The 20,203-nt window shown below is 37.0% G+C and overlaps 3 protein-coding genes and 1 long non-coding RNA gene across 10 annotated transcripts; 2 read left to right on the top strand and 2 right to left on the bottom strand.

Moving 5' to 3' along the window:
* Positions 1 to 818: 818 nt before the first annotated feature.
* Positions 819 to 5,361, top strand: LOC147562886 (uncharacterized). Its single transcript, XM_086632141.1, has 14 exons — positions 819 to 991; positions 1,164 to 1,285; positions 1,454 to 1,504; positions 1,603 to 1,719; positions 1,803 to 1,922; positions 2,021 to 2,333; positions 2,609 to 2,764; positions 2,879 to 2,985; positions 3,456 to 3,546; positions 3,647 to 3,788; positions 3,881 to 4,037; positions 4,123 to 4,239; positions 4,338 to 4,461; positions 4,558 to 5,361. Exons 1-14 carry the CDS (start codon positions 851 to 853, stop codon positions 5,215 to 5,217), a joined length of 2,418 nt encoding a protein of 805 aa, XP_086488267.1. The 5' UTR covers positions 819 to 850; the 3' UTR covers positions 5,218 to 5,361.
* A 453-nt stretch (positions 5,362 to 5,814) lies between these two features.
* Positions 5,815 to 10,330, top strand: LOC147562884 (uncharacterized). Of its 5 annotated transcripts, none has more exons than XM_086674122.1 (14): positions 5,815 to 5,997; positions 6,916 to 7,067; positions 7,163 to 7,284; positions 7,370 to 7,420; positions 7,510 to 7,626; positions 7,693 to 7,812; positions 7,918 to 8,059; positions 8,188 to 8,358; positions 8,453 to 8,608; positions 8,718 to 8,824; positions 8,898 to 8,988; positions 9,075 to 9,490; positions 9,578 to 9,707; positions 9,808 to 10,330. In XM_086674122.1, exons 2-14 carry the CDS (start codon positions 6,939 to 6,941, stop codon positions 10,141 to 10,143), a joined length of 2,088 nt encoding a protein of 695 aa, XP_086530248.1. In that variant the 5' UTR covers positions 5,815 to 5,997; positions 6,916 to 6,938; the 3' UTR covers positions 10,144 to 10,330. The 5 variants fall into 5 exon arrangements, with proteins under 5 accessions (XP_086530248.1, XP_086530265.1, XP_086530259.1 ...); XM_086674139.1 differs by lacking the exon at positions 5,815 to 5,997 and adding an exon at positions 6,219 to 6,825 and having other exon boundaries at positions 8,504 to 8,608; XM_086674133.1 differs by lacking the exon at positions 5,815 to 5,997 and adding an exon at positions 6,483 to 6,825.
* On the bottom strand, positions 7,835 to 9,421 carry LOC147562885 (uncharacterized). Of its 2 annotated transcripts, none has more exons than XR_015239917.1 (3): positions 9,295 to 9,421; positions 8,662 to 8,793; positions 7,835 to 8,042 (listed from the first exon to the last, which is right to left on the bottom strand). It is a non-coding gene; the product is annotated as an uncharacterized LOC147562885 (long non-coding RNA). The 2 variants fall into 2 exon arrangements; XR_015239916.1 differs by lacking the exon at positions 7,835 to 8,042 and adding an exon at positions 8,100 to 8,356.
* A 1,216-nt stretch (positions 10,331 to 11,546) lies between the features above and the next one.
* On the bottom strand, positions 11,547 to 19,753 carry TNO1 (TGN-related, localized SYP41 interacting protein). Of its 2 annotated transcripts, XM_086674107.1 has the most exons (9): positions 19,180 to 19,753; positions 18,654 to 19,037; positions 18,222 to 18,527; positions 14,941 to 18,138; positions 13,860 to 14,724; positions 13,096 to 13,748; positions 12,232 to 12,382; positions 12,068 to 12,149; positions 11,547 to 11,868 (listed from the first exon to the last, which is right to left on the bottom strand). In XM_086674107.1, the coding sequence occupies exons 2-9, from the start codon at positions 19,005 to 19,007 to the stop codon at positions 11,766 to 11,768; spliced, it is 5,712 nt and encodes a 1,903-aa protein (XP_086530233.1). In that variant the 5' UTR covers positions 19,008 to 19,037; positions 19,180 to 19,753; the 3' UTR covers positions 11,547 to 11,765. The 2 variants fall into 2 exon arrangements, with proteins under 2 accessions (XP_086530233.1, XP_086530239.1); XM_086674113.1 differs by lacking the exon at positions 19,180 to 19,753 and having other exon boundaries at positions 18,222 to 18,537; positions 18,654 to 18,783.
* Positions 19,754 to 20,203: the final 450 nt, after the last annotated feature.

Raw genomic sequence — 20,203 nt, 5'->3', positions numbered from 1 at the left:
ATTTTTATTAAGACATTTATCTATTATTTTTAAATTCTAACCCTTTGATGTATCGTGTTATTAGTTCATATCTAAGAATTTGAAAAAAATAATGTTGATTTTAATATATAACAAAGTTGATATGTATATTTTATGCAAAGAAAAAAAATTGGTATGTATTTTGTTCAAGTATGGGTAAAAGTGAACTTTTACAAATATTTACATTCTTATTCCTAAGCGAACCAAAAATCTAATTAGGATATTTACATTCTTATTCCTAAGCGAACCAAAAATCTAATTAGGAATACGTCAGGAATCAAATTCCCATTTCTGATCAAACCAAACATCAAACTACAGTAATCTGATTCTCAGGAATCACGTTACGGGAATTTGATTCCTGGGATCACATTCCATTCCCGCGCGCCAAACATGGCCTAACCAGTTAAACTCTTTTGATTATATCTATTGAAATTGAATATAGTATATAGAAACTCTTCTTTTTTGTGTGAATATCATCTTAAAACCCGATTATTGTTCATTTTAATTTTCACCCATTTCTAAATAAAGAAAAGAGATTTTTAAAAATAGAAATAAGTTTGAATTGAAAAGGTAGAGAAAATTTGTTTGAGAAAAACTTGGATAATACTTTGTTATTAACCACTAATATCTCAATTACCAAAACAAATCAAATTGAACATTCACCACTAATTCAAAAATCTATCATTCTTAACTACCTATATATATTTCTCTCCTTCCCTTTTCTTTTCTCTTGTATATTTCTCTTTCATCTTCTCAAGAATTTCTTTTTCTTCTTCTTTTTATTATAATCAAAAAAATAAAATAAAAAAATAAAAGTGTACAGGCATCAACTATGCCTGGACTGAAGTCGCATGCAATTATGAATTGCATGGGAACTTCGCGTAAATTTTTCGCCCTATCTTTGCTTCTGTCGTTGATCGTAAACTGCAGTGGTTCTGGTAATGGCGTACAACTGCATGTACACGATACTCAGGTACGATAAATATATATAATAATATGATTTTGATCAATTATAAAATTTAATGGAATTGTAATCCTGGTTGGAGTGGTTATTAGGTTAGTTTCTACGTTTTGAGTCTCGGATTGGAGACACTGATACATATTCCTTTCAAAAGAAAAAATTAATGGATTTTTTTTTAATGAAGGTGGTGATGGATAATGGATTGGTGCAAGTAACTTTGTCAAGTCCGGCAGGGATCATCACTGGAATACAATATAATGGAATAGATAACTTACTTGAAGCTCTCAATAAAGAAGATAATAGAGGGTAAGCTTATAATTCTAGCTAGTACATTTCTACCATAATATACAATGAGACGAAAATCAAAGTATGAACATCTACGTACGAAATTTATAGCCCGATCAGATAAATTACGTATCTTTGATTAAAACAATTGAATTAGAGTTTTTGATTCTTGTTTGATCGAATTTGTAGGTATTGGGATCTTTATTCAACCCGTCCTGGTGGAAAAGGAAATCAATTTGTGTAAGTTTACAAACTTTTTTTTCTTCGTTTGTCGAAAATATTGTTATTGCATGTATTACTGTTTTTATTTTTTATTTTAATTTAATTTAATAATGCAGGATTAAAGCTACAAATTTTAAGATAATAACTCAAAACGAAAACCAAGTTGAGATTTCCTTCTCAAAAACATGGGATTCCAACAATGGCAAAGATGTTCCTCTCATCATTGATAAAAGGTGCCCTAAATCATCCCCATTTTCCTTATTTCATGAAAAAACATAAGAACTCTCTAACTATATAATTTGGTGATTTTTTTCAGATTTGTAATGCTTAAAGGTTCTTCGGGGTTCTACACGTACGGAATTTACGAACACGTAAAAGGATGGCCAGATTTCAATCTCAATGGAACTAGGGTTGCTTTCAAGCTTCGTAAAGACAAGTAAGTCATAATTTTGCGTTAAATCATATTTATTTAGTGACGTTTAAACCTGACATACAATATTCTGTAAACTAACTATAAAATGTTTTAATGCTAAGGTTTCAATATATGGCGGTGAGTAAGACAAGACAGAGAAAAATGCCAATGCCAGAAGATCGTTTACCACCTCGAGGGAAATTACTACAATTTAAAGAAGCTGCTCTCCTTATCGATCCAGTTAACCCCGAACTAAAAGGACAAGTCGATGACAAATACATGTACACGAGCAACTACGAAGATATTAAGGTTCATGGGTGGGTTAGTACTGACCCATTAGTTGGTTTTTGGCACATCACAGCGAGCGATGAGTTTAGGTCAGCTGGTCCTCTCAAACAAGATCTCACTTCCCACGTCGGGCCTACCTCTCTTACAGTAAGTCACTTTCGTCTTCTATTGGATTTTGATATGAAAAATGCTAGAGAACAAGAAAAATGAGACAGACTCTTGGCAGAAATCGTATGTGGATTGTCGTGATTCGTGTTTTCCGTAATTGTGGTCCACTAAACAGGAAATTGAGGCAAGCCACATAAGTTTTATGCCCAGAGTCTGAGTCTGCCCTTTTTCTCTTGTTCTCTCGCATTACTCTTTTAATATTATGTCATTTTTAATTTTGACCTCTGAACTCTAAACCTTAAATTGTATTTCAGGTGTTTCTTAGCTCTCACTATATAGGTCAAGATGGGGTACCAATATTTACAAATGGTGAAGCATGGAAGAAAGTATATGGTCCTGTTTTTATATATCTTAATACTGGATCACCTGGTACTAAAGAAAGTGCACTCTATGATGATGCTGAAAAACAGGTTCTAATTTTATTCTCTCTCTTCATTTTTTTGGTGCCCTAAAAAATCACAATATATAGAGGATAATTAGTTCTCTTAACTAATCTCTGTTTGTTCTTTGTTGTGTTATTTCAGCTGCAACAAGAAACCAAGAATTGGCCATACAGTTTCTTGGGTTCCTCTGATTACCCTAAAGCTAATCAAAGAGGCTCTGTTCATGGAAAATTACTAGTCAGAGATAGGTACTCTCTCTCTTTCTCTCTATGTCCAGTGATAGTCCCACATTGATAGGGAGAGAGTATGTACTCTGGACAATTGTGACGCCCCAAGCATTAACAATTATCGGTATTTTCCTCGCTTTAGACACTTCAGGCCCGTTCAAAGCCATAGGTACGAGATTTTGTTCTTGGCGAAGGCTCCATAAACCCACTCAAAAGGCCTCGACACGTACTAGGTCTAGGCTTGAGGTTTCACCTATAGCCCTGACTCGGGACACTCTCGCAGGCAGTGATGTGGAATATCACATGAATGATCAAGCTCAGTAAGTGTTGAGTCCTTTTTCGAATGGGTTCTCGGAACATCCACCAACAACAAAATTTAGTGCCCCATTGGACGTGTGCATAAGAGTCAAAAACAAAGACAATATCGATAACTGCTAAAGGCTTGGAGCATTGTATATATATCATCTAATTAAATGTACATTTTTTTTTAGGGAGATAAACAAGGTAGATACACCAGCAAATGCGGCTTACGTCGGTTTAGCTCTACCGGGAGAAGTAGGATCATGGCAAAGGGAATGCAAGGTTTGTATTTGAAAACCATAATATTACCATTGTTAATAGAATCTGCATATACAGAAAGACAGAGAAACAGACATACTCTGCTAAAATATAATTATGGCAGGGGTACCAATTCTGGACAAGAGCAGGAGCAGATGGTTCGTTCACAATCAAGAATGTTCATGCTGGTGATTACAATCTATATGCATGGGTTCCTGGTTTCGTTGGAGATTATAAGTATGAGAAACTCATCACTGTTAAACCAGGTATAAATAGTTGTTTAGTTCAATTATCTGTATTGGGTAAGTATAGTTCGTGTCGATTTTCCTAATAATATGTACTTGTTTGATTGGTATAGGAGGAGCTGTTGAATTGGCTGAAGAACTTGTTTTCGAACCTCCAAGAAATGGTACTACATTGTGGGAAATTGGTATCCCTGATCGAACTGCTGGCGAGTTCTTCGTCCCTGATGTTGATCCTCGTTACGTCAACCCACTCTACTTGAACCAAGACAAGTTATCTCTTTATCCCTTTCTCTATATATGTAGATATATAGAATCGATGTTGTTCAGATAGTGATTTGGTTGATGTTTTGTATAGATGGAGACAATATGGGTTGTGGGAGAGGTATACCGATTTATACCCGAAAGAAGATCTTGTTTATACGATAAACTCAAGCGATTACAAGAAGGATTGGTTCTATGCACAAGTTAACCGGTAAAGATCAATCGGTTTATGTTGTTTTTCATGTAAGTTCCATTCATAATCAAGAATGAAGAACTAACTAAAAAGATGAGCATTGTTTAAAACTGCAGGAAGGATGGGAAAGGATTCAAATCAACAACATGGCAAGTTAAGTTCAAGCTCGACGATGTCAATCATGCCGGGCCTTACATTCTACGAGTAGCAATTGCTTCTTCCACAGGTGCTGAACTGCAGGTAAGAAACACGATTCTAACTATTTGAGTGATAATAAATTGGAGACTGATATTTTTTGAATTGTGACGAGTAATAGAAAGTTTTTATTGGGTGAAGGTCCGGTTCAACGATTTAAACGTAGCGATCCCACATTTCACAACCGGAGGAATGTACAAGGATAATGCCATAGCAAGACATGGAATTCATGGGCTATATTTACTTTTTAATGTCGAAGTTAAGACTGAATGGCTTAAGAAAGGAGATAATGTCATATTTTTCACACAATCTAGAAGTGGAGGTCCTTTCCAAGGGATCATGTATGATTATGTAAGGTTGGAAGGACCTAAGGCAGGACCACTTCCGAAACCCAAGCCCAAGCCGGTGCCAACACCAAAACCAGGACCAGTTCTAAAAGAGGAGCCAAAGCAAGAAGCAAGATCAGTGCCTGAACCAACATCTGAACCAGTACCAAAGACAAAGGCGAAAGCTCCCGAGCCAGCAGCACCAGAAAAGGTGGCAGACGCTCCAGAGCCAGCGGCACCGGAAAAGGTGGCAGACGCTCCTGCGCCAGCCGCACCAGAGAAAGTGGCAGACGCTCCTGCGCCAGCCGCACCGGAAAAAGTGGCAGATGCTCCTGAACTAGCACCAGCAGCTAGTTCAAATACCACAATTACATCTAGTATTGATGCACCATCAGATAAGAAAAGTGCAGCTCCCTTGTTATCTTATTCATGGATTCTCTCTGTTTTTGGGTTGGTCTTGTTTTTTGTTAACTAAGAGGGTTTCAATCTTAGCATGAAAACTTAAGTTGTGCTAAGGAGAAAAAATTTGTATTATCTTTATTTTTTTGTATTAAAGTGTTTTACATTTTATATTAACATTCATTTTAGGGTTAAATCTATACAAATCTTAATACTCGCATATGCTCCTATCGTTTGGGAATCTTATGACTCGTTATTCTTTTACTGATTAAAACCTATTGTTCTTTCGTGTCACCCAGTCTATAAGGTCTCACTTGTGAATATGAGTTTTTTGTTTTATATTTATGCAAATAGTATGTAATAGTCTCACATGGCTTTGGAGATCATCCAGAGCCTAGGCTATTGGCACGTGCTCCAGCTTAATAAGTGTTTAGGCATATTAAGTGGGTTCGTTGAGCCTTAACAAAGAACAAAACCTTGTATCTGTTTGATTTGGATCTGGGTGTTCAAACTAAAGACAATATCAATAACTGCTAGGACTTGATGAGTTACATTTTTAGTGTATGACGACTATCTTAACGAGGAATATTAGTTGGTATGAAATAATTATTAACCACCTTTATGCACAAGCCATGTCTATCATGAAGAGAATATATAGATATATTTGTTTTTCAATCTTGTTACCATCTTTAGTTGCTAGCTTTATTTCCTTGAATGTGATATTATAGCACTTCCTTTTGCATAAATGGAGAAATGAGCTTTCTCCCCTCCCTCATCAACACTTTCTTTCTATGCTTTTGGATTTGGTAGAAGCATAGAGATATAATATTGAAGGTTGCAGTTCCATCTCATCCAGGTAAGTAAGAAGGATGTTTCAAACTCTCTTTTTCTCTCTAAACCAATCTACATTTGCATCCATAAACATCCAACCTATTTTTTTTAGTCATAATTTATTAATATATGACTATTTTTTTTATTACAAATACAATATTATTATGAGTATGAATTCCTTGCTTGTTTATAAATATTGTTAGGTTTGATTACTTTATATTGAATATCTAACATACTAGTATAAGTGCATAACAAACCCTAATAAAGGGGTGGGTGAGGGGCTAAAAGTGAACACTTTTTCACCCTCTTTATTCTTCTGTATGGTTTATGATATCCTCAACAAACAAACACTTTCTCCTTCTTTACTTCTCTTCCTTCTTACTCTCTCTCTCTCTCTCTCTCTCTCTCTCTCTCTCTCTCTCTCTTACTCTCTCTCTCTCTCTAGATCCTCTCAATTTCCTCTAACACCTAGCTTGTTCTAAAAAAATCATGTGAGCTTGATCCAATGACATTGAAACCCACCACCCTTCCTGAATTATGGTCACGGGTTTTTTATTTGTTCCAACAATCCAATAGGGCTCGTGCTCGGGCCTAATGGACATGAACCTTTCAGACACTTAACCCGCACCATTTGCGTTCCTAACCACGACCTAGATTAGGCGAAACGTCCAACTTCCAATCCCATAACCCTCTACCAAAACCAATAAAATGACCGTTCTGAGCGAATAGGTGTTAATCGGGCAACCTGAGCCAATCTAGGCCCAAACAGTCTATTATTCCAGCAAGACAGATCCCAACCTCGGGCCACCCAAACGCATGCCATGGCCCGTTGTTTGGATAACCTAACCTAGCTGTAATTCTCTCACAAGCCCGATTGACATCTTTATATTTCAGTTTGGTAACACATACTATAATGTTGCTTGTGTTATTGTTTCTTGGTCAGACAATTTGCAGGTTCATGCCCAAATGATGATCCAAAGAAAAATATGCTTTATATACTTCATATTGTTATTGTGTATCATCAGTTGTGCTTCGACTACTACTTCCACCAATTGTCCTGATAATGTTGTTCAATTGCATATTCAAGACAATCAAGTAAGTTGTTCATTCCATTAAATTCAGACACATTTCATAGTATTTCTCAAACTTTAAAATTTAAAATAACAATGATCTATTGATTTTAATGGAAGGTTGTAATGGAAAATGGGTTGGTGCAAGTAAATTTTTCCAATCCGGGAGGATTAATAAGCGGAGTACAACTTAATGGTAGCGATAATTTGTTGGAAACTATTAACAATGAAAATAATCGCGGGTATTTTTCATTCTCTTGTCTTTTTCTTTTTTTTTTCTGCAAAGAAAAACTTTGTTTACTCTTACTTTTCGTGTGTATCTTATAGGTATTGGGATCTTTATTGGACCCAACGAGGAAATATTGGATCACAACTTATGTATGTCAAGTTTTCACTTATATTTTAATGGAATTATGTGCTCAAATCATTATAAATATAACTAATTTCATCCTTCGTTGTTATTGCAGAATAAGTGGGACTAGTTTTGAGGTTATACAACAAAATGAAAGTCAAGTTGAGATTTCTTTCCAGAGAACCTGGAATTCTTCAGATGATAAAGACACTCCCCTTAACATAGATATAAGGTACATATATATATATAGAGACAGAGAAAGTTTAGGATATGAAAGTTCTAACATTTAAGTGTGCAGATATGTAATGCTGAAAGGGTCATCGGGGTTTTATACGTACGCCATTTACGAGCGGAATGACGGATGGCCAGATTTCAATTTCAATAGAACTCGGGTTGCTTTCAAGCTGCGAAAAGACAAGTAGGAAAACAGACATATGTAATGCTGGATTGAAGTTCATAATATATATGATAAGATCGACGGAAAGAGCTCATATTTTGTGTGTTTTTACGAGTTAATGAATAGGTTTCAGTACGTAGCTATAAGCAAGAATCGACAAAGACCAATGCCATTGCCTGAAGATCGTGAACCACCTCGAGGTAAAGTATTACAATTCAAAGAAGCTGCTCTTCTTGTTGATCCTGTCGAACCTGAGTTTAAAGGCCAGGTATGAGAGAGAAATAAGAATCTCTTGCTCTTCAAGTTCATCAAAAATCTCTATTTTCACTTTCATTTCCTCTGGCAATTCGAGCTTTAGTTCATAATGATGCATTATTATTGATTTATAATGGCAAGGTTGATGACAAGTACATGTATTCAAGTAATAATGAAGACATTAAGGTTCATGGGTGGGTTAGTACCGATCCTCTAGTTGGTTTCTGGCATATAACACCGAGCGATGAGTATCGATCGGGAGGTCCTCTCAAGCAAGACCTCACTTCCCATGTCGGTCCTATCTCTCTCACTGTAAGTAATCCAGAGCAAACATCGAATGAAAATATCATATCTGAAGTGAAACGATAAATTTCAACTCTGCTTCTAAATCAAGCTCTATTTAAAGGTTTTTCTTAGCTCACATTATATGGGTCAAGATGCTATTCCAATATTTCAGAATGGAGAACCATGGAAGAAAGTTTTAGGTCCTGTTTTTATCTATCTTAATTCGGGTTCTCCTGGAACAAATGAAAGCTCACTCTGGGATGAAGCTAATAACCAGGTCATGTCAATTATAATATGGTTCTTTTCAATTTTTTATTCTAAATGACTTACCGGGTAAAAACAGCAACAACTCATTTGACTCGGACGATGCTTCTTTCTTTCTTCAGTTGCAGGAAGAAACTAAAAGTTGGCCATACAGTTTCCTAGCTTCCACTGATTACCCAAAAGCTGATCAAAGAGGTTCTGTTCATGGAAAATTACTAGTCAGAGATAGGTACTCTCTCATATATATATATCTCTATTATCTACATGTATATATATACATCTAACCAAATGTATATTTTCAGAGACATAAACATGGAAGATGCACCTGCAAATGCAGCTTACGTCGGTCTAGCTTTACCAGGAGCAGCAGGATCCTGGCAAAGGGAATGCAAGGTTTGAATCTCAGAACACTTGATTACCCCTATCGCAATCTATATATATAGACGGATATATAGTCTGCTAAAATCAAACTACGGCAGGGGTATCAATTCTGGACAAGAACGGGAGCAGATGGTTCATTCACAGTCGAGAATGTTCATGCTGGTGACTATAATCTATATGCATGGGTTCCTGGTTTTATTGGAGATTATAAGTATGAAAAACTGATTACAGTTAAGCCAGGAGAAGCCATTGATTTTAATGATGATCTTGTTTATGAACCTCCAAGAAATGGAACTACACTGTGGGAGATAGGAATACCTGACAGAACAGCAGCAGAATTCTTTGTCCCAGATGTGGATCCTGGTTATGTCAATCCACTATACCTAAATCAAGATAAGTTCAGACAATATGGGTTATGGGAGCAATACAGTGTTTTATATCCAAATGAAGATCTAGTTTATACTGTAAATTCTAGTGATTATCGGAAGGATTGGTTCTTTGCACATGTAACAAGGTATGAATATCTAATTCCATTGTTGATTTTCGTTCAAGTAGTTATTCAGTAGGAGTTTAGCATTGTTGATTCTTCTGCACAATGTAGGAAGGTAGGTAATGCATATGAATCAACTACATGGCAGATTAGATTCAACCTTGCCGACTTCGAAAACGATCCTAGCACGCCTTACTTGCTCCGTGTGGCACTAGCATCCACAACCGCCGCCGAATTGCAGGTGCTCCTCTTCCTCTGCCTCAGTTTATCTCTCTTCATCTCTCTCTCTCTCTCTCTCTCTCTCTCTCTCATGGTGATAGAGCTTTCTGTTTGACATGAAGGTACGAGTGAACGACATGAACACGACAATCCCTCACTTCACAACTGGGGAAATGTACAGAGATAATGCAATAGCAAGACATGGGATTCAAGGGCTGTATTTACTTTTCAATGTCGAAGTGAAGACTGAATGGCTTAGAAAAGGAAACAATACCATATATCTCACACAATCTAGGGCAGGGAGTCCTTTCCAAGGGATTATGTATGATTACATCCGTCTAGAAGCACCAGCAGTAATTAGACCAGTAGAACCAGATCGGATGCAGAAAGTGACGGAGAGAGAACAAGAATCAGCTAGTTCCAGGTCACAATCTGCTTCAAACCCTCCATTTATCTAACAGAACCCAACCATATTATGACCTAAATAATCATCAATGCAGTTCTTATGATTTATTTTGAAATTTCAATATTTTATGATCTAATGTATATTCTTGCTACATAGAGTAACGAAATATCTATATTTTCATGAACAAGGATAATGTGGATGTATAATCTCCATATAAATAACATAAAACAATCATCAAAGATCATTTTTGTTAGGGTTGCATCAAGATGAGTAGGTTTATTCATCTCCTAAATCCAACCCATAATTATAAACAAGCCTTATATAACTACGGGTAATTACCGAGAGGATTTTCAGGTTTCAACTATAGTGAAGCTAATCAATACCTAAAGCACATTGGTTTACAAGGTTAAACCCTAACATGAGTAAGTTATTCTACATAACCTGTTTGTTGGTTTTGCTGGTATATAACCAAGTTGGATCAAATGTTGTTCAAGCAACTACCCGATTTCCAGTTCTTATGAGGCCTCAAGATCTTCAACCATATGTATTAGTTTCAGGTAATTAACTATTACATACACTTTTAACTAACCTGTTTGATGATAAGCATTTAACTATGTTTTCTTCTTGCTCCCCTTCATCGGCGTTGTTTAGGATGCAACAACAACTGTGATGAAGCTTGCTGTTACTGCGATGTCCATAAACAACCACCACTTTGTGTTCAGTGCTGCCAGGGAGAACCTTGAACTGCAAATCTTTCACCGTACTTGTATCTGATTCAGAACATCTCTGCAACTTTTGAAAGCTTTCAAAATGTCAAAAGCATTATTTAATCAACCTAACAAGTAGTTGAGTTACCTTGGAACCTACTTTTGTGATGCTGAACTAGGTTTTTCCTTCACTTAAATGCTTTTTGTATTTATTTCTCCGGGCAGGTGCTGCTTATTTAGTTGCAATTACAGTTCATGATTTAAGTATCAATGAGCTTATAATTATAATTACAGAAACTCTTGATGAGAATGGAACCAAAATAAATATAGAATTCATTTAATCAACCTAACAAGTAGTTCAGTTACCTTGGAACCTACTTTTGTGATGCTGAACTAGGTGTTTCCTTCACTTAAATGCTTTTTGTATTTATTTCTCCGGGCAGGTGCTGCTTATTTAGTTGCAATTACAGTTCATGATTTAAGTATCAATGAGCTTATAATTATAAGTACAGAAACTCTTGATAAGAATGGAACCAAAATAAATATAGAATTCATTCATTAACCATTAACACTAAGAACGACAGTAAGTGCGATCAATAGTCACACCTTCATAACCTAAATATAGTTGAAACAATTGCAAAATTATGCTTGACGAAATGAACATAATGTATTTATCTAGGACAGAGTTGATACTAGGTTCAGATGAATACTCATAGCCTTCTTTAGTTGAACAAAAGAAGAAAAAAAATTGCAGAAGATACCCAAACAATTTCTATTAGATTATATCAAATGTGAAACAATTTTAGATACTTTCAACCTGTATGTAGGCTTGGATTCTCCTAAACTCTAAATGTGCTAACACGAAAGAGAGCAAAACCAAAAGAGCCTACTTACAAGTTACATCTATTAAAAAAAATGAAGTCAAAACATTGTAATAACTAATAAGGGCGAAATCTCGCATGCTTTATCACAAAATGGTGCCTAACAACCATATATGCAAGAACAGCCAGTAGGCTACCAGGCCTATCCTTGCCCTGGGTTGGCTCATTAAAAGGCGGCCTCCCGATACCCTGCAATTCAGAAGTTTTAAGATTATAGTAGTTAATAATGATTTCATGTTAATATAAAACCTAGAAGCTAGCGTAGCATTATGTTACTGACAAACAAAGAAGCTCATATGTGTGTTACTCCTGTGATCCGAGTACATAGATACCGTATAAAAAGTAATATAATGCAATATCGGGATTAGTAAAGGAAGGTCGAAATTACCAGATGCCATCAATTCGATCTGCTAACAACTTTCCTTGTTTTGGGATGAGTCCAGAAGTATTTAGAGATTTGAACACGTGACCTGCAAGAGATATGTTTAAATTATTTCTAACAGGTATAATAGAACACTTTAAGGAAGTTATCAGCTTACTAAAAGGCCAAACCTTTATCATCGTCGTTGTCCTGGTGATTGATGAGACGATCAGATTCCCCATCAATATTCAGAGCAAGATGGTCACTTGATCCTTTTCGCATGGTCCTCACATGAGGCACATAAGGAGCAGAAGGAGATGTCGAGTTCCGTGCAACCGGACCCTACATGAAGCACAAGTGATCAATATTAGCGACTCTTCTATTATCAAATGTCATCAGTTAGTGCAGTAGCAAATGTATATGCTTCAATCACAATATGTAATTTCAGGGGCAAAATTCTGTTAGTCTTATTGCTGACAATTTCTTAGATTTCGAAATTTAGTAAATCTAAGAAACGAAATCTGATATTCTAATTCAAAAATGAGGTTATTAACTAAGCGCTGCAATGATTAGGAAATGTTGCCGATGAACCCCTCTTGACTAATGTATGAAGGAAAACATTACCCATCCCGATCATAGGAAGTAAGGATTCCTCAATGCGATTCAGCATAATATATAAGTACAACCACTACATAAATGCTTAAATACAATTAATAATAAAAAGATACATAAGGACAATAAAAATATTAAGTGAAAGTTAATTGATCCTAAAGCTATCAGCTTAAAGTAGTACTCTGCGGAAACGAGGATTAATAGTATGCCCAGATTGTGTCTGCCATGCATCTCAATCACATTTATAAAACATAGACACGTAAAACGTCACACATAAAAGTTAAAAAACAGAATAACTTCGATTTTTCAGTCACGAATTCTAAGGGCGAAAATAAATTAGTGAACTGCAACCTGTGCCCTAGATCCATACACCAATAACAACAGATAATAATAAACATCGCAATCAGGTATAAACTCTTCCAGAACAAAGAAAACATACATACCATGGTTTCAATTTCAGATATCTCTGAGCCACTTGCTGGTGAAGAAGCTTCAATGATGCTTCTTTCCTGAACAGAAATTGATGGAGGCAGGCTACTACGAATTGAGTCTTCGAGTAATTTAACTTTTGCTGACAGTTCCTCAACACTCTTTTGATTTTGTTGCAACTCGGCACCCAGTTCCTGAGCATTAGCTTTTGAATGTTCACACTCCAAAATTAATTCTTTGACCAGCTTTTCAATGAGGGGAAGAAGATCTCTCACACAATCAGATCCTTGATCTTCAACTAAATTGTCTCCTTTCAACTTCTGAACTAGTTTCTCTAGACCAGAAGTCAACTTGGTAAAGTCACTCTTTGCCTTTTCTAATTCTTGGTTAAGGTTAAAAGCGCTTTCAGATTCTTTCTTGAGACACTCAATTTCATGATGATTTGCTGCAAGACTTGATTGCAGCTCATCTTTCTCACGAGATGATAGTTCCAACTGATTCTGCAACTCAGCAACCGTATCCATAATGTAAAAGAGTTTTTTTACTGGATCCGCATTATAGGATTCAGAGTTCTCCAACTCTGAATCATTAAAAGGGGCCTCAATTCCATTCATCTTCTCAACAAGGATTTTGACTTGGCCTTCTGACAGAAGACGCCCATCTTCCTCTGAACAAAAAGAAAGAAAAAAAAATAAGATCAATAACAATCACTAACACAACTGTATTCTAGACTTCAGTTTTTCAGTATAAACTCAAATTTAACGTTGAGTAGAAATACCTTGTCTTTTCAGTTCGATGGTAGAGCGCAATGATGAGATTTCTGCTTCTCTTTCCCCCAATGTATCTTTAATTTCATCATAATCATCAAGTTTTAGTTTCATCCTGTTGCAGGAAATTTGTAATTCTTCTACATCAGACTCCAACTTCGAAACTCTATCTCGATTTATATCTCTTTCTTTCACAACATTTTCAATAGTTAATCTCGCCCCTTCCAATTCATATTGTAAATCTCTAATGGTTGCTTCAGATGCATTTTTTATGTTCTCAAACTGCTTCTTCTGAGTTCGAACTTTTCTTGCAACATGTAACAGATTTTCCGCTGCTTTGACATCTTCAATGGCGAGAGAGCTGTCTCGTTGTTCTTCAACCGAATCACCAGCAATTTCTTTTTCACCTGAATACAAGCTATAGTTCAACTTTTCCACCTCCAGGTTGGATTTCAGATCCGATTCACTGCCCTCTGCTTCAGAACTAAGTTCTTCAATAGCCACTTTGCATGCAGAGAGTAGACTAATTACATCATTCTGCAATGTATGTATCACACTCTCTTGATCAAGCTGCTGAATTTCTAAGTTTTTGACTTTTTGATTCAAGGATTCAGTACTGTCACGCATCATAACAACTCCATCAATTGTCATCTGTAGGGCTCTTCGTAAAACTGCCACAAGCTCTTCCATAGCACTAGAGAAATCTTCAAAATTATCTCTAATAAGTTTGTCCTTCATATTAAAACCTTCAACAACCCTTGTGAAATATGAAGAAATATCGTCAAGGTCCGCTGCACTTGTATCAATTCCTTCAATAAAACCATTAGCAATATTTTCCAGGCCTGCTGGAAAAGGATTTGCCAGATACAAATCTCTCTGAAATTTAAACAGCAAAAACCCATATAAGCCTTTCAGAACATAAAAACAAGTAAAAGAAATAAACTCATTGTCGTGTAAACTGATACATGAACTACAATCCAATGTACCATTTTCCATTGTGCAAGTTATTAACAAACAAATAATACTTCAATCATTGATCTCTTGTTTTATAATTTTATGTAAATTAGGTTGATGCGCAATGAACACAATTACCTCTTTGCCCGGCAGCCGGTCTGAAGCTCCGTCAACAAACTGATCTCGCATTCCTTCCACGAGAAGGTGCATATCTCTCAAGCTCTCAAGTTTTTCCTTGAAACCTTGTTTCAGCATGGACAATAGAGCTCCATCTTTCATTTGAATTTCCAGATTATTCAGGTGCCCAAGGAGCTCCTCTGACTGGCCTTCAGAGGATCCTCGAGTTCCAGCCAATTCTTCCAGAGATGCACCTAATCTTGCATTCAGTGTTATTATCTCATGTTCAGCATTTTTCTTTTCATTGGCGAGTAGAGAGATATCATTTTGAGCCTGTGATAATGCATCTTCGAGGGCTTTTATAGTAGTGTGGGCCTCCTCTACCTTGCTAGCTTGCAAAGAAGCTTCACTTTTTGCTTCTTCTACTTCCTTCTCCAAAAGACTTTTACCAGCTTCTGCATCATTTTTCTGGACAGCAAAAACAGAGAAGCGATTTTCCACCTCAGCCAGTGTGTCTCCTAGTAATTTTATTTCCTGATTTGCCTCTGCTAACTCATTAGCCTGAGAATCAGCTTCTTCTTTAGCCTTCTCTAGTTCTTTTTCTACATTATCTTTATCAAGTTCAGTAGCTGTCTTCTCCTCGGTAAGAACAGAGATATTTTTCTCCGACAAAGATAGTGCATCTTCTAGCGATTTTATAGTTGAAAGAACCTCCTCAAACTTTGTAACATGAAGACTAGCTTTTTCTTTTTCTTTCTCCAACTCATCCTCAACACCAGCCTTGTCACTTTGTATCTTTTTCTTCTCTTCTTCCAGTAGAGAGAGACCCTCCTTAACCTGTAATAACTCATCTTCAAGTGCTCTAATAGTTTTAAATGCCTCTGCTAACTTTCTGGACAATGACATAGCCTCCTGATTTACTGTCTCTAACTGTTGCTCGGAACGAGTCTTTCCAACTTCAGAATCTTGAAAGCACTGCATAAGCCATTTTACCTTTTCTACGGGCTCCTCGAACACTGCATCGTCAGGAGAAGGAACGGTCTCTATCAGTTTAATAACTCTCTGTAACTCACTATTGCTCTCTAGTAAAAACTGCTCCAGTTGATCCTTTTGCTCTTTAATGGCAACAAGATCGGTCTCCAGCTTAACCATACGTTCCAAATCACTAGACAGCTTATGAATCTGATCTCTGCACTCAGCGACAACAGACTCTTGCTGCTGCAGCTCAAGCTTGACATTTTCAATTTCTTTGTTTTTTTCATCCAACGCATGTTTCAGGTTTTCCCTCTCTTGAACCAACCCCTTACCTTTCTTGACAGCCATAGAGAGTTTTTCCCTAATCAAAGCAGTTTTGTCCTCAGATCGTTCAAGATCTTTTTGCAGAGACTTATTTTCATCTCTTAGTGCTCCAATTTCTTCAGATACCCTTTCTAACTCACTCGAGAGGTTCATCAGTTTAGATCTCTCCACAGTTTCTCCTTCAAGTATGTCATTGCACAGCATTATGTCTAGATTCCATATATACAGTAAGCTTTGCATTCTCTCGAACTGTTCTGTACCAAAATGTGAATTTTCAAAAGACGCGCTTGTTTGCTCTTTGACTGATTTAATGCATTTCTCCACAAACATAGAAATGTCAGAGTGATCAAACTCTTCAATGTCCATTTGAGAAGCCTCTCGTAACATTCTAATAATTCCATCCCTCTCAGAAGAAATTTGGTTCCCCTTCTCAGAAACTGCTTCATATTTGCAGGATAAATCCTCTAATGCCATTCGGAGAGTGCTCTTTTCCTCTCTCTCCGACGACAGAGATGACGTTAAGAGGTCGATTTCATTACGTGCTTCAGACAATTCTGATTCATGTAAGCCAACAGACACCCATGCAGAAGCAACTTCACCTTGCAACTTCATCAAATCAGCTTTAGCCTGCGAAAATGACTCGATAAGCCAGTTGATTTGCAAATCCAAGCTGGACGATGTAATTGTTTCAGGTAAGTCAACTTTAGATAACATGTCTCTCAGGTTGTTGAATTCTGAGGAAATATTCTCCAAAGTATTTTTCTTATCCACAAGCCATCTGACTCTTTCGATTATACCCATGGACTGAAGTTCATCAAGCATAATCTCGGGCACGATCTCCTCAATGTCCTTGAGGATCAAGTCCTTCTGTGCAAGTGATTCCTGAAGTGACGCAACCAAGATCTGGCTTGTGGCCAACTCCTCGGCAGTACCTTCAACAGCCTCTAGTGCGCTTGATTTCTCTTGCAATTTATTTAAGCATGCCTCGAGCTCATTGGTCTTCTCAGCCAATGATTGCTTCAATGAGTCCCTCTGCTGAACTAACGCCTTACCTTTTGTGACAGCCATACTAAGCTTTTCTTTGGCTGTACTGGTCCGAACTTTTTCCTGCTCAACCTCTGTCTTAGTTTTGCTCAATTCTGCATTTACCAATCCTAAACTCTCTTTCTCCTTATCTAATTGTTCCACCAGTTTCTTATTTTCAACTTCAAGTTGGCTTAGTTTGTCAACAAAATCAGCCTCCTTCCTTTTGCACTCAAGCAGCTCTTCACAGGCTACACTGAAAACAATTCCATAATCCTTCACATCTGGGACCATAAAATCCGACCTAACCTCATTCAAACACAGTTTGAAGTGATCAATATCAGAGAGAAGCTTGTGATAGTTCTCGATCATCAACAATGTGCTCTTTTCAACAACAGACAGTTTATCAGTCACAGAATTTGCCAACTCCTCTTGCTCCACTACTGTAGCGAGAGAAGCTATTAACCTATTTGAAACAACCTCGACATGCATTTCCCTATCATTATGAACCGTGGACAACTCTTTCGAAGTCTCGGACCATATGCTTTGAAGAGATTCTAGGTAAGAAACAACAACACTATGAGATACTGAAAGTTCGCCAATTTTTGCATTAAGTTCCTCAATCTCTCTATCCTTCTCCATAACAACATTCTCGAGTTGTCTCGTCGTGCCCGCGGATTGTAAGTGCTCGTTTAAAGCAATTTCGATACGAGTAGTTAACTTCGAACAATCAGCAATCACCTGCAAAGGGTTGGTAGAGTCTTGGTTGTCTGCCCCGCCCTCTTCTTCCCTCTGTGAAAGAGAATCATCTAGCTTTTCCCCATTCTCGATAGAGGACATAACCTCAAGCTTCCTATGAAGAACAACAAGTTCTCTAGCAAACATCTCTCGCTCTTCCTGCGCCATCATTACATGTTTCAATAAGTAATTTGTGCTTATGGGTCATGATTATAAGATCCCGAAATTATAAATTTTTTTACCTTGTACTCCATCGCCATCGTTTCTTTATCGGCAACAGTTTTCTCCAATGTTGCACGGAGTCCGGCAAGTTCATCGATAAGCTGATGACTTTGTACACTATCCTCTGTCAACTGAAAGTGAGATTCTTGAAGCTCAAGTTTCTCTTCAACATTCTCATGTGTTTGAATAATTGAAACAGATTCATCAGTATCAATATCATCTGAAGCATCAACAAACATTTCTTCCTTGCCTACATCTTCAGCTTGATTATCATCACGTACAGAATCATCTGAACGTATGGAAACTCCATTTTCGTCATGATTCACCTGCGAAAATCTGGTTATTGCGATTGATATAACAAATCAATAAGAGAACAATAATCATGAAATTAAAATACATAATCAAAATTCACCAATTCCTTCCAACTCTTGCTAAAAAAAACTTGCTAATACCTGATGATCTAAGGTACTTTCTTCAATTTTTGGAGAAACTTCCTCGACAATGACTTCCTCCTCCTTACCTATACCTTCAGTTTCTCCATTAGATTCTTGTTCGAAGCTGTTCATCGCTTGTTCCTCAGTAGAAATAGGCATCTGAATAACCGAACTCCGATCAAACTCCGATAATAAATTATTTCCACCGGAATCACCAACATAAACTCCTCCGGGAGTAGAAAACCGTAGATCTGGAGTTACGAAACGTTCAAGAGATCGCTCTTTCTCATCAAATCCTCCAGTAACATCTGGAGTAGAGGTTGAATCTTCTAAATTCTTATCTGAAACTGATTTTCTCGGACTCTCAGACATTCAATCTAATAATTCATCAAAATCCGAAATCTGCAAACAACAAATCGGAATGAAAGTTTTCACAGACGACTCGATCAAGAGAGGGAAATCTAGAGAGAGAGAGAAGACTGAAGTGGAGATGAGATCTGAAGGTTTTTAGCGAGTAAAAGAATGAAGAGATTGAGAGATTTACCTGGAGATGAAACAGTACTGATAATACTCGTTTGTGTGTTTTTATCGAGATTGATGAATCTTCATCTGTTTATCTTCTGATTTTGTTCTCTAATTACCCTCTTAATTTCCTTAATTAAAATTTTGATAATTTCTGTTTAAGATGTGGGGTTGCCACATCCAATTGTGAAATCGCAAATGAATGGAGTTACAACAAGTATATTTATTTGGTCTAGTGGAACTACTAATATCCCACAAAAAGTGACGACAGCACAAAAAGTGACATGGCCATTTCCTATTAGTCGGAGAGTGGAGAATGAGAAACAATCGAAAATTTCGAGTTGTAGTCAGTCGCAAAAATCAAATCAATTAACATAACTGTTAAGTCTTTTTAGTCTAATGAGAATGTGCAGGAGAACGGAAAGATCCATCAAATAATGAACTATTGGTCCTGAATCATCTCTGGCGATGAATCAACAATCCGAAGTGTTTTTCTTGCGGCTTGATGAACCGACGTTTATATACAGATGTAGGAGGATTTGTTTGGGAAGTGAGAATTCAGCGTGAAAGCCCACTATTTGATCTAGAACACCTAAGTTGTCTATTGCCGGCTCGGCCCGTTAGTTTTTGTGGGCCGGGTTGGATTCTCCTAGAAAACAAATGGTGAACTCCTAATCTTTATGTTTGTAGTCATCTAAAAAAAAGAAGTGGTTTCCTTCTTTGAAACACAAACGTGTCACCACCTAAGTACAGTGGGTTCCACATCTTCTCTCTCATTCCATCTGGGGGAATTTCAGATACAGGCCAATGGTATTTTTGGCTTCACATCTGTAGACATGCGAGTGCCTATAACAAAAACGGTGAGGCGAAGATGTTTCCTCTCCGTCTTGACTCTTGATTGAGTGAGAGGGGGCCATCCCTAAATCATAATAATCATCTCAAGTCAAGTCAATGGGCATCCCCACCTTCCGACCGTGGAAAAGTTGCACACTTTTATTGAACTAAAAGTGCTTAACGCACACACAGATTCAGTATCTACTAAAATA

The sequence above is a fragment of the Eschscholzia californica genome, unplaced genomic scaffold, assembly GCF_041429995.1.
Source record: "Eschscholzia californica isolate CP2 unplaced genomic scaffold, dmEscCali1.0.p SCAF_1, whole genome shotgun sequence".
Taxonomy (NCBI): domain Eukaryota; kingdom Viridiplantae; phylum Streptophyta; class Magnoliopsida; order Ranunculales; family Papaveraceae; genus Eschscholzia; species Eschscholzia californica.
The sequence above is the reverse complement of the archived record's forward strand: the minus strand, read 5'-3'. Positions and strand labels throughout refer to the sequence as shown.

Bases quoted from the DNA above. Each gene is read 5' to 3' on its own strand.
- LOC147562884 (XM_086674122.1), top strand. From the start codon at position 6,939: ATGATGATCCAAAGAAAAATATGCTTTATATACTTCATATTGTTATTG. The intron at 8,060-8,187 runs GTATGAGAGAGA...TATAATGGCAAG, and splicing joins AACCTGAGTTTAAAGGCCAG to GTTGATGACAAGTACATGTA. The intron at 9,708-9,807 runs GTGCTCCTCTTC...TTTGACATGAAG, and splicing joins CAACCGCCGCCGAATTGCAG to GTACGAGTGAACGACATGAA.
- TNO1 (XM_086674107.1), bottom strand. From the start codon at position 19,007: ATGTCTGAGAGTCCGAGAAAATCAGTTTCAGATAAGAATTTAGAAGAT. The intron at 18,139-18,221 runs GTAAAAAAATTT...ATGATGGCGCAG, and splicing joins CGATGGCGATGGAGTACAAG to GAAGAGCGAGAGATGTTTGC. The intron at 11,869-12,067 runs GTAATTTCGACC...TCTGAATTGCAG, and splicing joins GATCGAATTGATGGCATCTG to GGTATCGGGAGGCCGCCTTT.
- LOC147562886 (XM_086632141.1), top strand. From the start codon at position 851: ATGCCTGGACTGAAGTCGCATGCAATTATGAATTGCATGGGAACTTCG. The intron at 1,923-2,020 runs GTAAGTCATAAT...TTTAATGCTAAG, and splicing joins TTCAAGCTTCGTAAAGACAA to GTTTCAATATATGGCGGTGA. The intron at 4,240-4,337 runs GTAAAGATCAAT...TTAAAACTGCAG, and splicing joins TTCTATGCACAAGTTAACCG to GAAGGATGGGAAAGGATTCA.